At 38.8% G+C, this 15,157-nt stretch overlaps 4 protein-coding genes across 7 annotated transcripts; 2 read left to right on the forward strand and 2 right to left on the reverse strand.

Annotated features, from left to right (window-relative positions):
* Positions 1–827: 827 nt before the first annotated feature.
* On the reverse strand, positions 828–4,869 carry LOC17878651 (disease resistance protein TAO1). The gene is made up of 6 exons (XM_023779391.1): positions 4,788–4,869; positions 4,116–4,670; positions 2,920–4,009; positions 2,525–2,833; positions 1,340–2,428; positions 828–1,265 (listed from the first exon to the last, which is right to left on the reverse strand). The coding sequence occupies exons 2-6, from the start codon at positions 4,583–4,585 to the stop codon at positions 1,149–1,151; spliced, it is 3,075 nt and encodes a 1,024-aa protein (XP_023635159.1). The 5' UTR covers positions 4,586–4,670; positions 4,788–4,869; the 3' UTR covers positions 828–1,148.
* On the forward strand, positions 4,868–6,314 carry LOC111829649 (disease resistance protein CHL1-like). The gene has a single exon (XM_023779393.1). The coding sequence runs from the start codon at positions 4,890–4,892 to the stop codon at positions 6,312–6,314; it is 1,425 nt and encodes a 474-aa protein (XP_023635161.1). The 5' UTR covers positions 4,868–4,889.
* A 1,584-nt stretch (positions 6,315–7,898) lies between these two features.
* Positions 7,899–14,476, forward strand: LOC111829651 (disease resistance protein CHL1-like). Of its 3 annotated transcripts, XM_023779396.1 has the most exons (3): positions 7,899–8,055; positions 8,473–8,540; positions 13,135–14,476. In XM_023779396.1, the coding sequence occupies exon 3, from the start codon at positions 13,211–13,213 to the stop codon at positions 14,303–14,305; it is 1,095 nt and encodes a 364-aa protein (XP_023635164.1). In that variant the 5' UTR covers positions 7,899–8,055; positions 8,473–8,540; positions 13,135–13,210; the 3' UTR covers positions 14,306–14,476. The 3 variants fall into 3 exon arrangements, with proteins under 3 accessions (XP_023635164.1, XP_023635163.1, XP_023635162.1); XM_023779395.1 differs by lacking the exons at positions 7,899–8,055; positions 8,473–8,540 and having other exon boundaries at positions 12,878–13,261; positions 13,355–14,476; XM_023779394.1 differs by lacking the exons at positions 7,899–8,055; positions 8,473–8,540 and having other exon boundaries at positions 12,878–14,476.
* On the reverse strand, positions 8,693–12,740 carry LOC17878830 (disease resistance-like protein DSC2). Of its 2 annotated transcripts, XM_023779392.1 has the most exons (5): positions 11,906–12,740; positions 10,727–11,813; positions 10,313–10,615; positions 9,136–10,224; positions 8,693–9,061 (listed from the first exon to the last, which is right to left on the reverse strand). In XM_023779392.1, the coding sequence occupies exons 1-5, from the start codon at positions 12,370–12,372 to the stop codon at positions 8,945–8,947; spliced, it is 3,063 nt and encodes a 1,020-aa protein (XP_023635160.1). In that variant the 5' UTR covers positions 12,373–12,740; the 3' UTR covers positions 8,693–8,944. The 2 variants fall into 2 exon arrangements, with proteins under 2 accessions (XP_023635160.1, XP_006282439.1); XM_006282377.2 differs by having other exon boundaries at positions 8,693–10,224.
* Positions 14,477–15,157: the final 681 nt, after the last annotated feature.

Here is a 15,157-nt window from a genome sequence, read left to right on the forward strand (position 1 = left end):
ACCAATAACAATACTGTCGTTATCAGCTTTATGAATGTTCATAAAGTTTATACTTTTTGCTTTTATGTTTTTATTTCCCTTTGTTTATGGGAATTGAATTTGTTGTATTATTTCTTCAAATGACTTTGACAGACATTTTCTCCAATTTAGCATCTTTGTTTATCCAATGATAGAAATGTTTTATATCAAGATCTCAACAAAAGTTAAGAGATCTCTGGTTCGAATAGTTCTAGAGACAAAACCATATAACATTGTTCTGGACTTCTGGTTTAGACAAAAACATATGAGTATGTGGTCAAGCAAGCTCAGATGTTAGATATAGCTTTCTGACATTGTATAATGAATCCAATATCTAGTTTCTAGTTCAGGTTACACTAGGCTCAAAGCTTGACACTTTTATAACTGGAAATTTATCTTTTTGTTTTTTATTGCATGGGAATAAAGTAAAGTAATGAAATCATGATAACATAAGAAGAGTGAGTAAAACAAGCTACCATTAATAATTGTATTCTTAGTTGCTAAGACTACAGATAGGTCTATGTATGTGATAGGTAGTGTATGTATTTTTTTGTGTATTTTTATGTGTGTTGTGTTATGAATGATGAGAAAGACACAATCTTTAAGACTTTGAAGTTTGAAGAGTAGTTATAGGCTGTTTATTTCAATTGTTTGGTTACCTTTTCTTTTTGCCTTTTCCCAAAGTTAGATTCTTTGTGACCCATTCTGTTCACACTTCACCATTTAGATACAATTATGCGCTCGAAACTGAAAGATATGGGGTTATATCTACATTTCAGAATGATAGTTTAGACTTTAGAGGTTAAGTAGAGATCAAATGTTGCATTTTTATTTCGTCTCAAAGCTCCAAATGTCGAGTTACTTCTTACCTCTCTCTCTCAGCGTTATCACCACCATAACCTGTACATCAGAAAAGACTCAAACACTAGACTTAACTAATAATTTCTTCTGTAGACTCATTATTTACAATTTACATATAAAAGACTCGATTTTGTCCAGAAAAATTGAAACTTTAAACGAAACGCAATCAACCGAAGCTACCAAAAAAGCTTGACCACAATCATAAACGTAGATGTTCACACGGGGGTCGATTTGAAAAGAACAATCCTAAGCATGACATGAAGGAATCACTAGAAATATGAAAAGCGTAGGAACTTAGGTAGGCGACTCTTTGTGGATTGGTGATCTCGTTCGAAACTCGGCATCTCAGTTTCTTGAAAGCAGGCACTACGCGGCTGTGCTTGTACCTAAAAAAGAAGGAAGATGATAAAGACTGTAAATAACACGACAGTAAGAGGTGGGTCAAGAGCAGAATATTCACCTCTCCGTTTAGTCTCCTTTTCAAATGCTCTAAAACATCAGCTTCAAGAGAATCACAACCCTGTGCATCGAGAAACTGAAGGCTCTGTGGAAGTTCCTCCAGTGATTTGAGTTTCTTGCAGTTATTGAGGCAGAGAGTTACCAATGAGGTAAGATCGCTGATGCTTGATGGCAGTGTCTTAAAATCATGGCTGCTGAGATCTAAAAATGTCAACTTGGTGAAATGACTAAGCTGATCTGACAATGACTTCACATTCTTGCAGTTGTCAAGGGAAAGCTCAAGCAAGCAATACATCCCCGGATCCTGTATTGCATCAGAGAGTCTCACCAACAACCTGAGGTTTCTACAGTTGGAAAGAATGAGTGACTGCACCTGAGTTAGCTCTGGCAATTCCTTGAGATTTCTGCAGTTTCGAAGACAGAGAGTTTTTAACCGGGAAAGTCTATTCATATCTTCGGGTAACTTCTCAAAATCATTTCCACTGAAGTCCAGTTTCTCTAAGAATTCAAAGTGACCAATCCCATCTGACAATTTTTGGATATTTAAGTTGACTAGTTGTAGTTCTTCCAAACCAGGTATATATGGAAAACTGTTGAAGGTGACTGGCCGACTGTTCTCTTTGTAGCTGAACCTCCTGATATTGAGCGATGTAGATTTGTTGAACTCAGAGATGAGCCGAGGATCTTGGCGGACACTTACTTTCCTTGTACCATGGATGTTTTTCTCAGAACTAAAGGAAAAGTATTCAGCATATCCTTCACAACCTGCAGAAAAATGAAATTTTATGTCTCCCACAATCGATATATTCATAAGTTCCATGTCCAGTTTTGCCGTTGGGAACTCCAGTGTAATGCACTGCGTCTCAGACACTTTCCGTATAACGACACCTATTGGACTCTTCGGCCCACCGTAGTATGATAGATTAAACCTGCCTAGGGTTGATCTTTTTCCAATGGACTTTGGAATTCCTTTCAGTCTCAAGCATTGTTCTAGTATCAACTCATCAAGATTCTGGATATATGAAAGAACTGGAAGTTCTTTGAGATTCTTAGATCCCGACACATCTAGTTTCTTCAAATTTTGAAAAACCTGGGGAAGTACAACAAAGAATAGTTGGAATTCACAATTTGCTTGCTATATAAAAAAACAGTAACATAACACAGTCAAAATCATAGGCAATATTACCTGTGTTCCAGTCCACAATGTTTCTAGATTGCTGTGACGTAGATTGAGTTCAACAAGAAAATAAGCCTCTTGTATGAGAGGCAAGGTGCTTAATGGAAATGCATCCCAGTGGAGTAACCTTAGGGCATAAGGTATGTTATGGTGACCATCGTCTAGAATGACCTGCAGCCTTGATTCTCTGTCACCAACATGCTTGTAGACCTTGAAAAACTTAAGACCACGCATATGGTTGAAAACACTAGTCTTCATAGAAAATGAACAGGTCATTTCACATGTGTGTAGGGAGAAGCATTCAGTTTGTCCCGTTCCCTGGTGATAGAAACTATTTAAGGACTCAGCAGGACAAGGTGAACGATGACAAGACGAATATATCAAAAGATTTAGTAGATACTTACTGCTTGGTAATCCAGGGCATTATGAATTCTCTCAGGATCGTCGAGGAATTTTCCACTGTCAAGCATTACTTTCTTTCCCATTTGTTCAACCAACTTATGCAAGATTACATATCCATTAGTTATATTGATGAGAGATTTTTCTGCTAAAACTCTTATCCCCAGGTTACTCTCAGGTCTGGAACCATCAAGAAGGGAAGCTACACGCTGGAAAGTGTCACCATTAAAGAGACATGCAACATGAAGGAAAGCATTCTGATGTCTTTCTGCTAAGCCCTTGTAGCTAATTTTCAAGATTTCCATTATATCCTCGTCAGGAGTACTTTCAAGTCCACATACTGCTTCCTCCCATTCCTCATGAGAATTGGCCCTTCCACGGAGAAATAAAGCATAGGCTTGAAGGGCAGAAGGAAGGCCATGAGCAAGCTGAGCTGCTCGGATTGATAGTTGCTCAAAATCAACAGAAGGAGGAATGCCTCCTTCAAAAGCAATCTGTTTAAACATCAACAGGGAATCCTCATCGTCTAAACACTTAACCTCATAAATGGCTTTTACTCCACAACTATTGAGCAATCCTTTGTCTCGGGTGGTTATGACAATACGGCTCCCACGTCCAAACCACCTTGTCTCTTTTGCCAGAGCATGGATTTGGGCCACTTTATCCACACCATCAAGCACAAGAAGAACATTTTTGCCCTCAAGTCTCGCCTTAATTTCTACCCTTCCAGCTTCCACGCTCCACGGCTTAATATTCTCACCAAGGGTACTGTAGAGAAGTTCCTTTTGTAAATGTTGTAGATCAAGGTCTCTATTAATACCCTTGATGTCTCCTGTGAAATAACTAGCTTCAAACTGAAATTTGAGCTTGGCATAAAGACACTTTGCGATGGCTGTTTTGCCAATGCCTCCCATTCCCCAGATTCCAATCATACGTACCTCATCATTATTGGAGTCCTCCATGTCCAAGAGAGGCATGAGACCTTCCATGTGAGTATCCAACCCAACAATGTTTCTAAAGTCTATGCTATGCATCAATGTCTTGCGCCTTGAAATATCTTCGGCAATTTTCCCAACCATAGTTGCCTCATCGATGCTAAAATTAAAAATGAACAAAAATACAATCAACTTTCTCCAAAGCTGATTCTGTCAAAAAAATTTAGGTCTCTGTAAGAAAAGAAAAAAAAAGAAAAGAAGCTTACCAGAGTCCAGATTCTACACCTGAAAGCTCAGCGATCAGTTTAAGAACTTCTCTCCACTTGGGAACCTTATCGGCGTCTTCTGTATGTTGGTACTTTTTCAAATCGAAACTTCCTAGCTGATGCCTCACGGTAAAGGGTTCTACACCACTGAAGACAGGAAAGACACCAAGTCTTCCCTTCATCTGAAGCTCCATTATCAGTTGGAGCTCCATCAAGCACCACCTGGAAGTAGCGTAGTTCTCAGAAAGCACAACGACAGCAAAATCTGAACCTTCAATGGCTCTGTAGAGTTCATCAGAAATGTGATCGCCTATCTCAAGCCTGTTGTCATCTTTGAAGGTAATGATTCCTCTGCTAACAAGTGCTGCGTACAAATGGCTGACAATAGAACGGCGAGTGTCTTCCCCACGGAAACTGAGGAAGACATCATATCTTGATTTTGTTACACCAGAAGCAGATGGGGAAGCCATTTTCAAAAACCTTAGCTCTCAGGGTTTTCTTTTCTGCCTTATCAAAGACTTGTTGTAGACTTTTTTTTTTATGAGACGACTATTGCTGAAATTTACATAAATTTTATATTAAAATAATTTATACAAATATATATCTCACTTATTTATGTGGCCAAGGAATAAGCATGCTCGATGAACTTTACAAAAGTCGTTGGTGACTTACTTGGGTCTCATTTATGAAGAAAAAATGTCTGCGAGTTTTATCTGTCCTGCCGCAAGACAAACGTGAAGCATTTTGACATTGTTGGAACTTTGAACCAAACCAATGTCCTCTTCTTCGTCGTTATCTGGAAGAAAGGTGGATGTCTTCCTGAGTTTCTGCTGCAAGACTAGCCAGGGGTACTTTCAAGAGATTTTGTTTCAATATGGCATAAAAACTTTTAAATCCAACTGGTGCTGGGAGACAAGATATGGACCAATTGATCAACAGACACTCGAGGCTTTGGAAGAGTCGAAAGTCGCGGTTGTGATGACGTCTGAGACGAAACCTTGTTCCTTTGGGTTCCTGGAAGAGCTAATATTAATACTTAAATTTTACGAGAAGGGTTCAATCACGGTCATACCCATCTTTCTCAACGCATACTCTTTTAATGTGGAAGAAATCTGCCAACAGTATCCGGAGAAGGCGCCAAGTTGGAAAACTGCACTTACCAAATTGACCAACATTGTTGACGAATATCCATTTTCTCGGAATCTTGTCGGCATGGGACAATCAGATTGGCTCAAGCAAATTGCTCATGACATTTTTCTTCTCTTGCTCAAATCTACATCAAACGGTTTGAATGACCTTGTTGCAATGGATCGTCACATGAAAGTGGTTTATGACTTGTTGGATTCACAGGTTAGCAAAGAAGTTCGTACCATTGGCATTTGGGGTAGTGCAGGTGCTGGGAAAACAACACTGGCAAAACACATTTGTGCAAAGATCTCAGTTAATTTTCAGACATATGTTTATCTAGAAAATGTCGAAAACATGAAAGACAAGATTCTAAAGTTTGAAGGGGAAGAAGATCCAACAATAATAATAAGTTCAGGTCAAGTTGTGCTTGAAATTACCGAAGCAAGGAGTAAACACCGGAAAGTCCTCCTTATCGCTGATGATGTGAATAACATAGAACAGGGGAAGTGGGTCATTGAATACGCTAACTGGTTTGCTCCAGGAAGCAGAGTCATTCTTATTAGCCAAAACAAGAATTTGCTTGTTGACGCCGGAGTGAAGCATGTGTATGAAGTCAGATCTTTAAGATATGATGAAGCTCTTCAACTCTTCTCTCATTTTGCTTTCAAGCAGCCATATCCACCTTCTGATTTTGAACAGCTTGCAGTTCGTGCTGTCCATCTTGCAGGCTTTCTTCCTTTGGGCCTTAGACTGTTAGGGTCGTTTTTAACTGGTAGAGGTCGAGAGGAGTGGGTAGCTGCACTGCTCAAACTCAAGGCAAAGCAAGGTGGAAAAATAATGGAAGTCTGGAAACTTATGGAACCACCAGGAAATAAAGTTCAAGAGGAGTGGGAAGCTGCTGCAGACTTGATGGAAAGGAAGGAATCATTAGAAGATAAAGGTCACGAGGAGTGGGAAGCTGCTGCAGACATAATAGAAAGGAAAGAATCATCACAAGATAAAGGTCAAGAGGAGAAGGAAGTTGCTGCAGACATTATGGAAGGAAAGGAATTATCGCAAGACAAACAATAATGACAGTGTGAAGAGTCACCTGCACCAGTTCCCTTTCCTCTTTCTTTGTATTGGTGACGATAATTTGAGTGTGAAGCTTGCAAACATTTGTCTCCCAAAAACCCCCCACTTTTTCTCATGTTTCCTGAAACTGTAATGCTTATGTTGTTCCATTTAATAATTATGCAATGATTATTAATTTTCAGCACAGAAAATCACTGAAACAGGGTTGGAAACAAGAGAAAGTTATATACCTGTGATGAGAAAAGAAAAGACAAAGCCACTGTCGAAAAATCAGAGCTTAGCCACGGTAACCCACATGATCAAGACGAGTTATCGTTACAGTGTTCATGACTTCTTCAACGATGTCCTTATCTGTCAAATGAAAATCAAACTCAGGGTCCTAACATGCCACATTAATATATGTACAGCCTAGTAAGTTTATGTTCTGATAAACAAAAAAGAGCCTAAGGTTTCTTGTTTGGCAGTTGTTGTTACTATAGGTTGAAAAAATCTGGTATATATACCTCATGCATCAATCTTGATACAATAAAGACATCAAAAGTGTAAGTTCATGTGCTGCTAAAGACTATTTAACGAATAACAATAAACAAGTATGAGACAATTCAGCTTATTATAACATATAAATGGTGTTTCCCAAACGGACCACATATGCTTAGCTCTACTTACGTAACACAAACACACACACACGCAGAGAATGGTTATGCAGCCACATAGAGCTACTTCTTACCTCTCTCTCATGGACAATTCCAAAAGCCCTGTCCAACCTAACCAGCTTTATCATCATAATGTGTAGTGTATGCCAACAAAACAAGAAGCAGACTTTGGATTAATAAACAAAACAACAACAGCCCGGAAGCAAAATCACCTGCTGCAAGGGAAAAGCGTATGAATCTTTATGATCTGCCAACCGCTATTATAGTAAAAAAAAACACTACATAAGTTCACTATAACTCAAGAAGCTCACTTGCATAATGAATTTACCAATTAACTCAGTTTCTTCTGCAGAATCATTAGCTGTCCAAAACTCAGCAGCTTTTATCACCATAACGTGTACACCAAAAAAAAGACTCAAACACTAGACTTAGCTTAATTTCTTCTGCAGACTCAATTAAATACCCACTTTCATTACCACTAAATTAACTTAATTTCTTCTGCAGACTCATTATTTACATATAAAAGACTCGATTTTTATCCCGAAAAATTGAAACTTTAAACGACACCCACCAATCTATTCAACCTGAAATTTTCAAACAATTACCGCAAAAAATCAAGATAACCCATTAAATAAGTACCTTTATCACGACAAAGGTAACTCCTTGAATCAACAAACACAGAAGCAGGTGCCTGAGGGATGAGCACATTGCTCGGAGAATTTACACTGATTTCTCCGATGGTTTCGCCTACAGCTATCGAAACAAGAAAAAGAAGAACACGAAGCTAATCCGGTTCCGGATAAAATCTGAACCGGATATAACCGAGTAAATTTTGGTATTATCTAATCCGGTTCCAGAAAATTAGGATTTGGTTCGTATTTGTTTTTTTTTGGGTTTAAAATCGAATCGTGCCGTTTACTCGTCTCCGATCTCAAAAGATTTAACGGCTACAAATCTCTCCTTCTGGCCTTCGTCTCCAATCTCTCCGTTTATACGGCGTAACTGCTACAGTCTCTGCCACTGTTTCATCGGAGTCTAGGAATCCGATCTCCGGCGGTAATGGTGGAATTGGATGATCGTCTAAGGTTCGTAGGTTTTGCGTCTTGTTGGCTTCGTTCGTTTTTGTTTCCCGTTTCCTTCTTTCTCCGGTCAAAAATTTGTGTTTGCTATTAGAAGGTTCCTTTGAATTGGGTCAAGATCAGAGAGACGGGTTTCGATTTTTTCCTTTTTTTTTACTCTTTTGAGTCGTAATTGGAAATTTGGATTTAGGGTTTAGGTTCATTCTAATACAACCATGTGAACAGTTAGATATGGTTACAATGGCTTTAAGACTGATTCGTAAGTACATAGAAAAATTAGGAACAAGGATGTGTGTTTGTGTGTGTGTGTGTGTATTTGTGTAGTGAGAAATCAGAAATAGAAAAAAATTGGCTTTTAGTTATGCATCTGTGTTTTTTTGCAAGTTTTACTTATTACTCAAACAAATATAGAAACTAATGCAGGAATCAAGACGTTGATAGCATTGTCACTCTCTCACTGATCCGCTACTTTACCATTGACTCTGAAGGAGGTAATTTGCTTTCAACTCTCTTATGTCTTTTTCATTCTTGATAGTTTGCTTGCTTGTTATCAGAAAAATCTCGACTTGTCAGAAATAGATGTGGAATGGTTGAAAGTGATGGTAGAGTAGATGTCTGAAGTAGACTGCTCTTATGAATAACATAGTTTGAAGACATGTCTGATAAATCTTGAGTGAAGCTAATGCAACTAATACCTGAAAACTTTGTTTTTTTAGAACTTCTTGTGTTACATTGTGTTTATAAACACCTCTACGAGGTCTTATCAGACATATCTAGCTATATGGTGAAAAATCTCTTTAGTCTTCATAAAGATATTTTACAACCTCATAAACGTAGCTGTTCCCACGGGAGAAATTTGAAAAGAACAATCATAAAGAGGAGCCTGTAGGAATAACTAGAAATGTGAGCAGCATAGGAACTTGGGGAGACGACTCTTACTGCCTTCGTGATCCTGTTCGTAACTCAGCATCTCAGTTTCTTGGAAACAGGCAATATCCGGCCGTGATGGTACCTGAAAGAGAAGGAAGGTGATGTATAGACTAAATAAACCATAGTAGAGAGATGGGTCGAGACCAGAATATTCACCTCTTTGTTTAGTCTCCCTTTAAAATGTTCTAAAGCATCAGCGTCAAGAGAATCACAACCCTCTGTATCGAGAAACTGAAGGCTCAGTGGAAGTTCTTCTAGTGATTTGAGTTTCTTGCAGTTATTGAGGCAGATAGTTACCAGTGATGTAAGATCTCTGATGCTTGATGGCAGTGTCTTAAAGTCATGGCTGCTCAGATCTAAAAATGTCAACTTCGGGAAGTGACTAAGCTGATCTGACAACGACTTCACATTCTTGCAGTTGTCAAGGCAAAGCTCAAGCAAACAGTATATGCCCGGATCTTGACTTGCATCATAGCGTTTCACCAATGATCTGAGGCTCCTACAGTTGGAAAGAGTGAGTGACTGCACCTGAGTTAGCTCTGGCAATTCCTTGAGTTTGCTACAGTTTCGAAGACAGAGAGTTTTCAACCGGGAAAGTCTATTCATATCTTCTGGTAAGCTCTCAAAATCATTTCCGCTGAAGTCCAGTTTCTCTAAGAATTCAAAGTGACCAATCGCATCTGACAGCTTTTGGATGTTTAAGTTGACTAGTTTTAGATCTTCCAGGCCAGGTATATGTGGAAAACTCTGAAAGGTGACAGGTCGACTGTTCTCTCTGTAGCTGAACCTCCTGATATTGAGTGAAGTAGAATTTTTGAAATCGGAGATGATCCGAGGAGCTTGGTGGACACTTACTGTCTTTGTACCATGGATCTTTTGCTCAGATCTAAAGGAGAAGTATTCCGCATATCCTTCACAATCGGCAAAAACACGAAATTTTATGTCTCCTGTGATCAATATATTCTTTAGTTGCATTTCCACTCTTGCAGTTGGGAACTCCAGTGTAATATGTTGTGTATGAGACACATTCCCTATTACAACACCCAGGGGACTCCTAGGCCCGCCATAGTATGATAGATTAAGGCTGCTTAGGCTAGACTTTTCTCCAATTGACTCTGGAATTCCTTTTAGTCTCTTGCATTGTTCTATCATCAACTCGTCAAGCATCTCGGAACATGAAAGGTCTGGAAGTTGTTTGAGATTCTTAGATCCCGTCACATCTAGTTTCTTCAAATTACTGAACTTCTGAAGAACGTACAACAAAGAATAGTTGGATTTTGCACATTTCATAGCAAAAACAGTAATACATGGTCAAAATCATAGGCAAGGTTACCAGTACTCCACTCCATAGTGTTTCGAGGTTGCTGTGACGCAGAATGAGTTCCACAAGACCATATTTATTAAACATGAGTGGCAATGTGCGCAATGGAAATGCATCCCAGTGGAGTAGGGTACAATTCATGGAAGGGTAAACATCGTCAGGAATCACCTGCAGTCTCGATTCTCTGTCGTCAACATGCTTGTAGACCTTGACAAATCTAAGTTTATACATTTTGCCAAATACACCGGTCTCCATCGAAAATGGACATTTCATTTCACATGTGTGTAGGGAGATACTTTCAGTCTGGCCTATTCCCTGGTGATAGAAACTATTTAAGTGAGCTGGCGTAAACAGAAACATAAATACATTAAGAGATTAAGTTGCAGGATGCCAAGACGATATATCAAAGATTAAGTAGATACGTACTTCTCGGTAATCTAGTGCATCATGAATTTTCTCAGGATCCCCGATGAATTTTCCACTGTCAAGCATAATTTCCCTTCCCATTTGTTCAACCAGCTTATGCAGGATTACAAATCCATTACTTGTTATATTTATGAGTGATTTCTCTGCTAAAACTCTCATCCACAAGTTACTTTCACGTCTGCTAAGAACAAGTAGTGAAGTGACACGCCTGTAAGTGTCTCCATTAAAGAGACATGCAACATGAAGAAAAGCATTCTGATGTGGTTTTGCTAATCCCTCGTAGCTAATTTTTAAGATTTCCATTATATTCTCGTCAGGAGTACTTTCAAGTCCACATACTGCTTCTTCCCATTCCTCAGGAGAGTTGGCCCTTCCACGGAGAAATAAGGCATAAGCTTGAATTGCAGAAGGAAGCCCATGGGCAAGCTGAGCTGCTCGGATTGAGAGATCATCAAATTCAGCAGAAGGACTGCCTCCTTCGAAAGCTATCTGTTTAAACATCTGCAGGGAATCCATATCGTCCAAACACTGAACCCCATAGATGGCTTTTACTCCACAGCTATTGAGCATGCCCCTGTCTCGGGTGGTTATGATTATTCGGCTACCACAACCAAACCATCTTGTCTCTTTTGCCAGAGCATGGATCTGCACCAAATTATCCACACCATCAAGCACAAGAAGAACCTTGTGGTTCCCAAGTCTTGTTGCTATGACCTCACGTCCAGCTTCCACGCTCCACGGCGTTATATCATCACCAAGGGTATTGTAGAGAAGTTTGTTTTGCAAATGCAGTAGATCAAGGTCTTTATAAATACCCTTAATGTCTTCTGTGAAATACCTGGTTGTAAAATGAGATGAGAGCTGGTCATAGAGACACTTGGCGATGGCTGTTTTGCCAATGCCTCCCATTCCCCAGATTCCAATCATACGAACCTCATCATTATTGGAGTCCATGTCCAAGAGAGACGTGAGACCTTCCATGTGAGTATCCACCCCAACAATATTTCTGAAGTCTATCTTATGCATCATCGCCTTGCGCCTTGAAATATCTTCGACAATTTTCCGAACCATAGTTGCCTCATCAATGCTGAACTCGGAAAAAAACACAAGTATAATGAACTTTTTCCAAAGCTGGTTATGCATAATAAATTTCAGGTTCCTGTGAGGAAAAAAACATACCACTGTCCAGATGCCACACCAGATAGGTCAGCTATCATTTTTAGAGATTCTCTCCACTTGGGAACCTTATCTGCCATTTGTGGATCACGTTCGTACCCTTCTAGATCGAAACTTCCTTGCTGATGTCTCACGGCAGAGGGATCTACTCTATAGAAGACTGGAAAGACACCAATTCTTCCCTCCACCTGATGCTTCATTATCATTTGGAGCTCCATTAAGCACCACCTGGAAGAAGGGTAGTTCTCTGAGAGAACCACGACAACAAAATTTGAACCTTCAATGGCTCTGTGGAGTTCTTCAGAAATGTGATCGCCTAACTCAAGCCTTTTGTCGTCTTTGAAGGTAACAATTCCTCTACTAGCAAGTGCTGCGTACAAATGGCTCACGATAGAATGTCGAGTGTCTTCACCACGGAAACTGAGGAAGACGTCATAGTCAGATGTACGAGATGCAGATGAGGAAGCCATGTCGGAAAAACTTGGTCTAGAAGTGGCTAAAGATCTTTTCTTTAAGCTTCGATTCTCTGTTTCAACATATCAAAGGATTTCTAAAGGTCCAAAAAAAAAAAAGCAAGACTTGTTTAAACTCATTCGCATTGAAACTGAATCTGTAAGAAGTTTATGGAAATGGCTACAGTAGAATTGAGACTTTTGAACTCACTTCACATTGGATTGGAGAGCACCTGATGGGGATGACACATGAAGACAACGATACAGAAGAAGCTGCGATCAAGTCTCTTTCCATTATCGCTTGCTTCATGTATTTCAGAAATTTTTATTTATCAAGCAAGTGGATCGTGTCTTGGAGCAGGTGAATCTTTGTTTATTTAGGGAAAAAACAAGAACCAAATACCACTTTTTATGCTGTCATTTAGATATAAATTTATTTAAAAACTTGATGATCAATCACCGTTTTGTTTATTTTAAGTATTGCTAAGTAAAGTTTTTGTCTCTTTTTGACTTGTTTGTTTCACACTAGTACTACCTACTAGTGTCTTTTTTTTTAAGTTGTAAAGCTGTTCCACATGTGTAGCTTTTAGTTGTTAGTATATCAGTTTTTCTTCTTTGTTGTTAGGAACACTACCAAATGTCTTCTTCTTCATCTTCATCTTCTTTTTTGTTTCTTGGAAAGGTCGTGGATGTCTTCCTGAGTTTCTGCTGTCATACTGGACATGGATATTTTCAAAACATTTTGATTACACATGGCCTTAAAACCTTTTTATCTTACAGATGCTTGGAGACGAAGTTGGGACCAATTAGTCAACGGACAGTCAAGGCTTTGGAAGAGGCGAAAGTCGCGGTCGTTATGACGTCTGGGACGAAACCTTGTTCCATCGGGTTCCTAGAAGAGCTCATAGTAATACTCGAATTCCAACAAAGAGGTTCACTCATAGTCATACCCATTTTTCTTACGGATAACTCTTTTAATGCGGATGAAATCTGCGGACAGTATCCGGAGAAGGCACCAAGTTGGAGAACTGCACTTGCCAAATTGACCAACATTGCTGCGGAGTATCAGTTTTCTCAAAATCTTGCAGGTATGGGCTTGTTAGAGTGGTTCAACAAAATTGCTCATGACATATCTCTTGTCTCTCTCTACTCCATATCAAACGGTTTAGATGGCCTTGTTGCAATGGAGCGTCACATGAAAGTGGTTTATGACTTGTTGGATTTACAAGTTAACAAAGAGGTTCGTACCATTGGCATTTGTGGTAGTGTTGGTGTTGGGAAGACAACACTTGCAAGGTACATATACGCCGAGATCTTTGTCAAATTTCAGACATGTGTCTTCCTAGATAATGTTGAAAAAATTGAAAACAAGATTCTTAAGTTTGAAGGGGAAGAAGATCCAACCGTAATAATAAGTTCAGATTCCAATGCGCATGAAATTACCGAAGCAAGGCGTAAACACCGGAAATTTCTCCTTGTCGCTGATGATGTGAACAGCATCGAACAAGGGAAGTGGATCATTGAATACGCTAACTGGTTTGCTCCAGGCAGCAGAGTCATTCTTATCAGCGAGAACAAGGATTTGCTTGTTGATGCCGGGGTGAAGCATGTGTATGAAGTCAGATCCTTAAGATATGATGAAGCTCTTCAACTCTTCTCTTACTATGCTTTCAAGCAGCCATATCCACCTTCTGATTTTGAACAGCTTGCAGTTCGCGCTGTCCATCTCGCAAGCTTTCTTCCTTTGGCCCTTAGATTGTTAGGTTTGTTTTTAACTGGTAGAGGTCGAGAGAAGTGGATAGATGCACTGCTCAAACTCAAGGAAAAGCAAGGTGGAAATATAATGGAAGTGTGGAAACTTATGGAACCATCAGGAGATAGAGGTCATGAGGAGTGGGAAGCTGCTGCAGACATAATGGAAGGGAACGAATCATCAGAAGACGAGACATAATAGCAGTATGAAGAAGAGTCATCTCTACCATTTCACTTTCATCTGTTTTGTTTCTTTAACAATAATATGAGTCTGAAGCTTGCAAACACTAGTATTTAATAACTCCACCCTTGTATTTGTGTTTCTTGATATTGTATCTTTATTGTTTCAACACAGAGAATCACTGAAACAGAGAATGTTAGCCAGGGTAAACCACATGATCAAGTATGTACTTATCTTTCAAAAAGACAAACAACTCAAGGTGTCAACATTTTTGACATTCAAAAATGCTTTGGTGATACCGTTCTCACATGTTTGCTGTGGTTTCTTTGATTCCATCTGAAGTAACAGTCTGTATGAAACCAAGAAGAGAAAGCATCAGATCTCAATACTTTTTAGGTGCTTCAAACCATCAATGATATGCTTAAATTGTAGAACAGAATTTCAACATTGTAATTAGGGGAATATAAAGTGATCTGATCAGGTTTACCTGTAAAACAGCTTCAGACACAATACCGAAAAGTGCGTCCTTTTGTTGTAATTGGTTATATTAGTTATTAACAAAAAGTATGCTGAACTTATAAAAATAATTATAGAAAAGAAAAAGTAGTCATAGGAAAAAAAAAGATAAACATAAAATTAATCGATATTATATCATTTTAGTAATATATATACTTAATTGAAAAATATAGATTTGCTAAAAATTTCTCAATTTCTTAGCAACGGTTCTAAAAAATTTTGGTCATTTTTTTGCTTTGGGTATAAAAACCTCAGAAAATTACTCGATATTATACATTTTAATAATATATATATTTAATTCAAAAACATAGATTTGCTAAAAAGTTCTCAATTTCTTAGCAACTGTTCTAAAAA

The sequence above is a fragment of the Capsella rubella genome, unplaced genomic scaffold (assembly GCF_000375325.1).
Source record: "Capsella rubella cultivar Monte Gargano unplaced genomic scaffold, Caprub1_0 scaffold_7, whole genome shotgun sequence".
Classification (NCBI taxonomy): domain Eukaryota; kingdom Viridiplantae; phylum Streptophyta; class Magnoliopsida; order Brassicales; family Brassicaceae; genus Capsella; species Capsella rubella.

Bases quoted from the DNA above. Each gene is read 5' to 3' on its own strand.
- LOC17878651 (XM_023779391.1), bottom strand. From the start codon at position 4,585: ATGGCTTCCCCATCTGCTTCTGGTGTAACAAAATCAAGATATGATGTC. The intron at 4,010-4,115 runs GTAAGCTTCTTT...TTTTAATTTTAG, and splicing joins GGTGTAGAATCTGGACTCTG to CATCGATGAGGCAACTATGG. The intron at 1,266-1,339 runs GTGAATATTCTG...CTTCTTTTTTAG, and splicing joins AAAGGAGACTAAACGGAGAG to GTACAAGCACAGCCGCGTAG.
- LOC111829649 (XM_023779393.1), top strand. From the start codon at position 4,890: ATGTCCTCTTCTTCGTCGTTATCTGGAAGAAAGGTGGATGTCTTCCTG.
- LOC17878830 (XM_006282377.2), bottom strand. From the start codon at position 12,372: ATGGCTTCCTCATCTGCATCTCGTACATCTGACTATGACGTCTTCCTC. The intron at 11,814-11,905 runs GTATGTTTTTTT...TTCCGAGTTCAG, and splicing joins GGTGTGGCATCTGGACAGTG to CATTGATGAGGCAACTATGG. The intron at 10,225-10,312 runs GTAACCTTGCCT...TACGTTCTTCAG, and splicing joins CACTATGGAGTGGAGTACTG to AAGTTCAGTAATTTGAAGAA.
- LOC111829651 (XM_023779394.1), top strand. From the start codon at position 12,992: ATGTCTTCTTCTTCATCTTCATCTTCTTTTTTGTTTCTTGGAAAGGTC.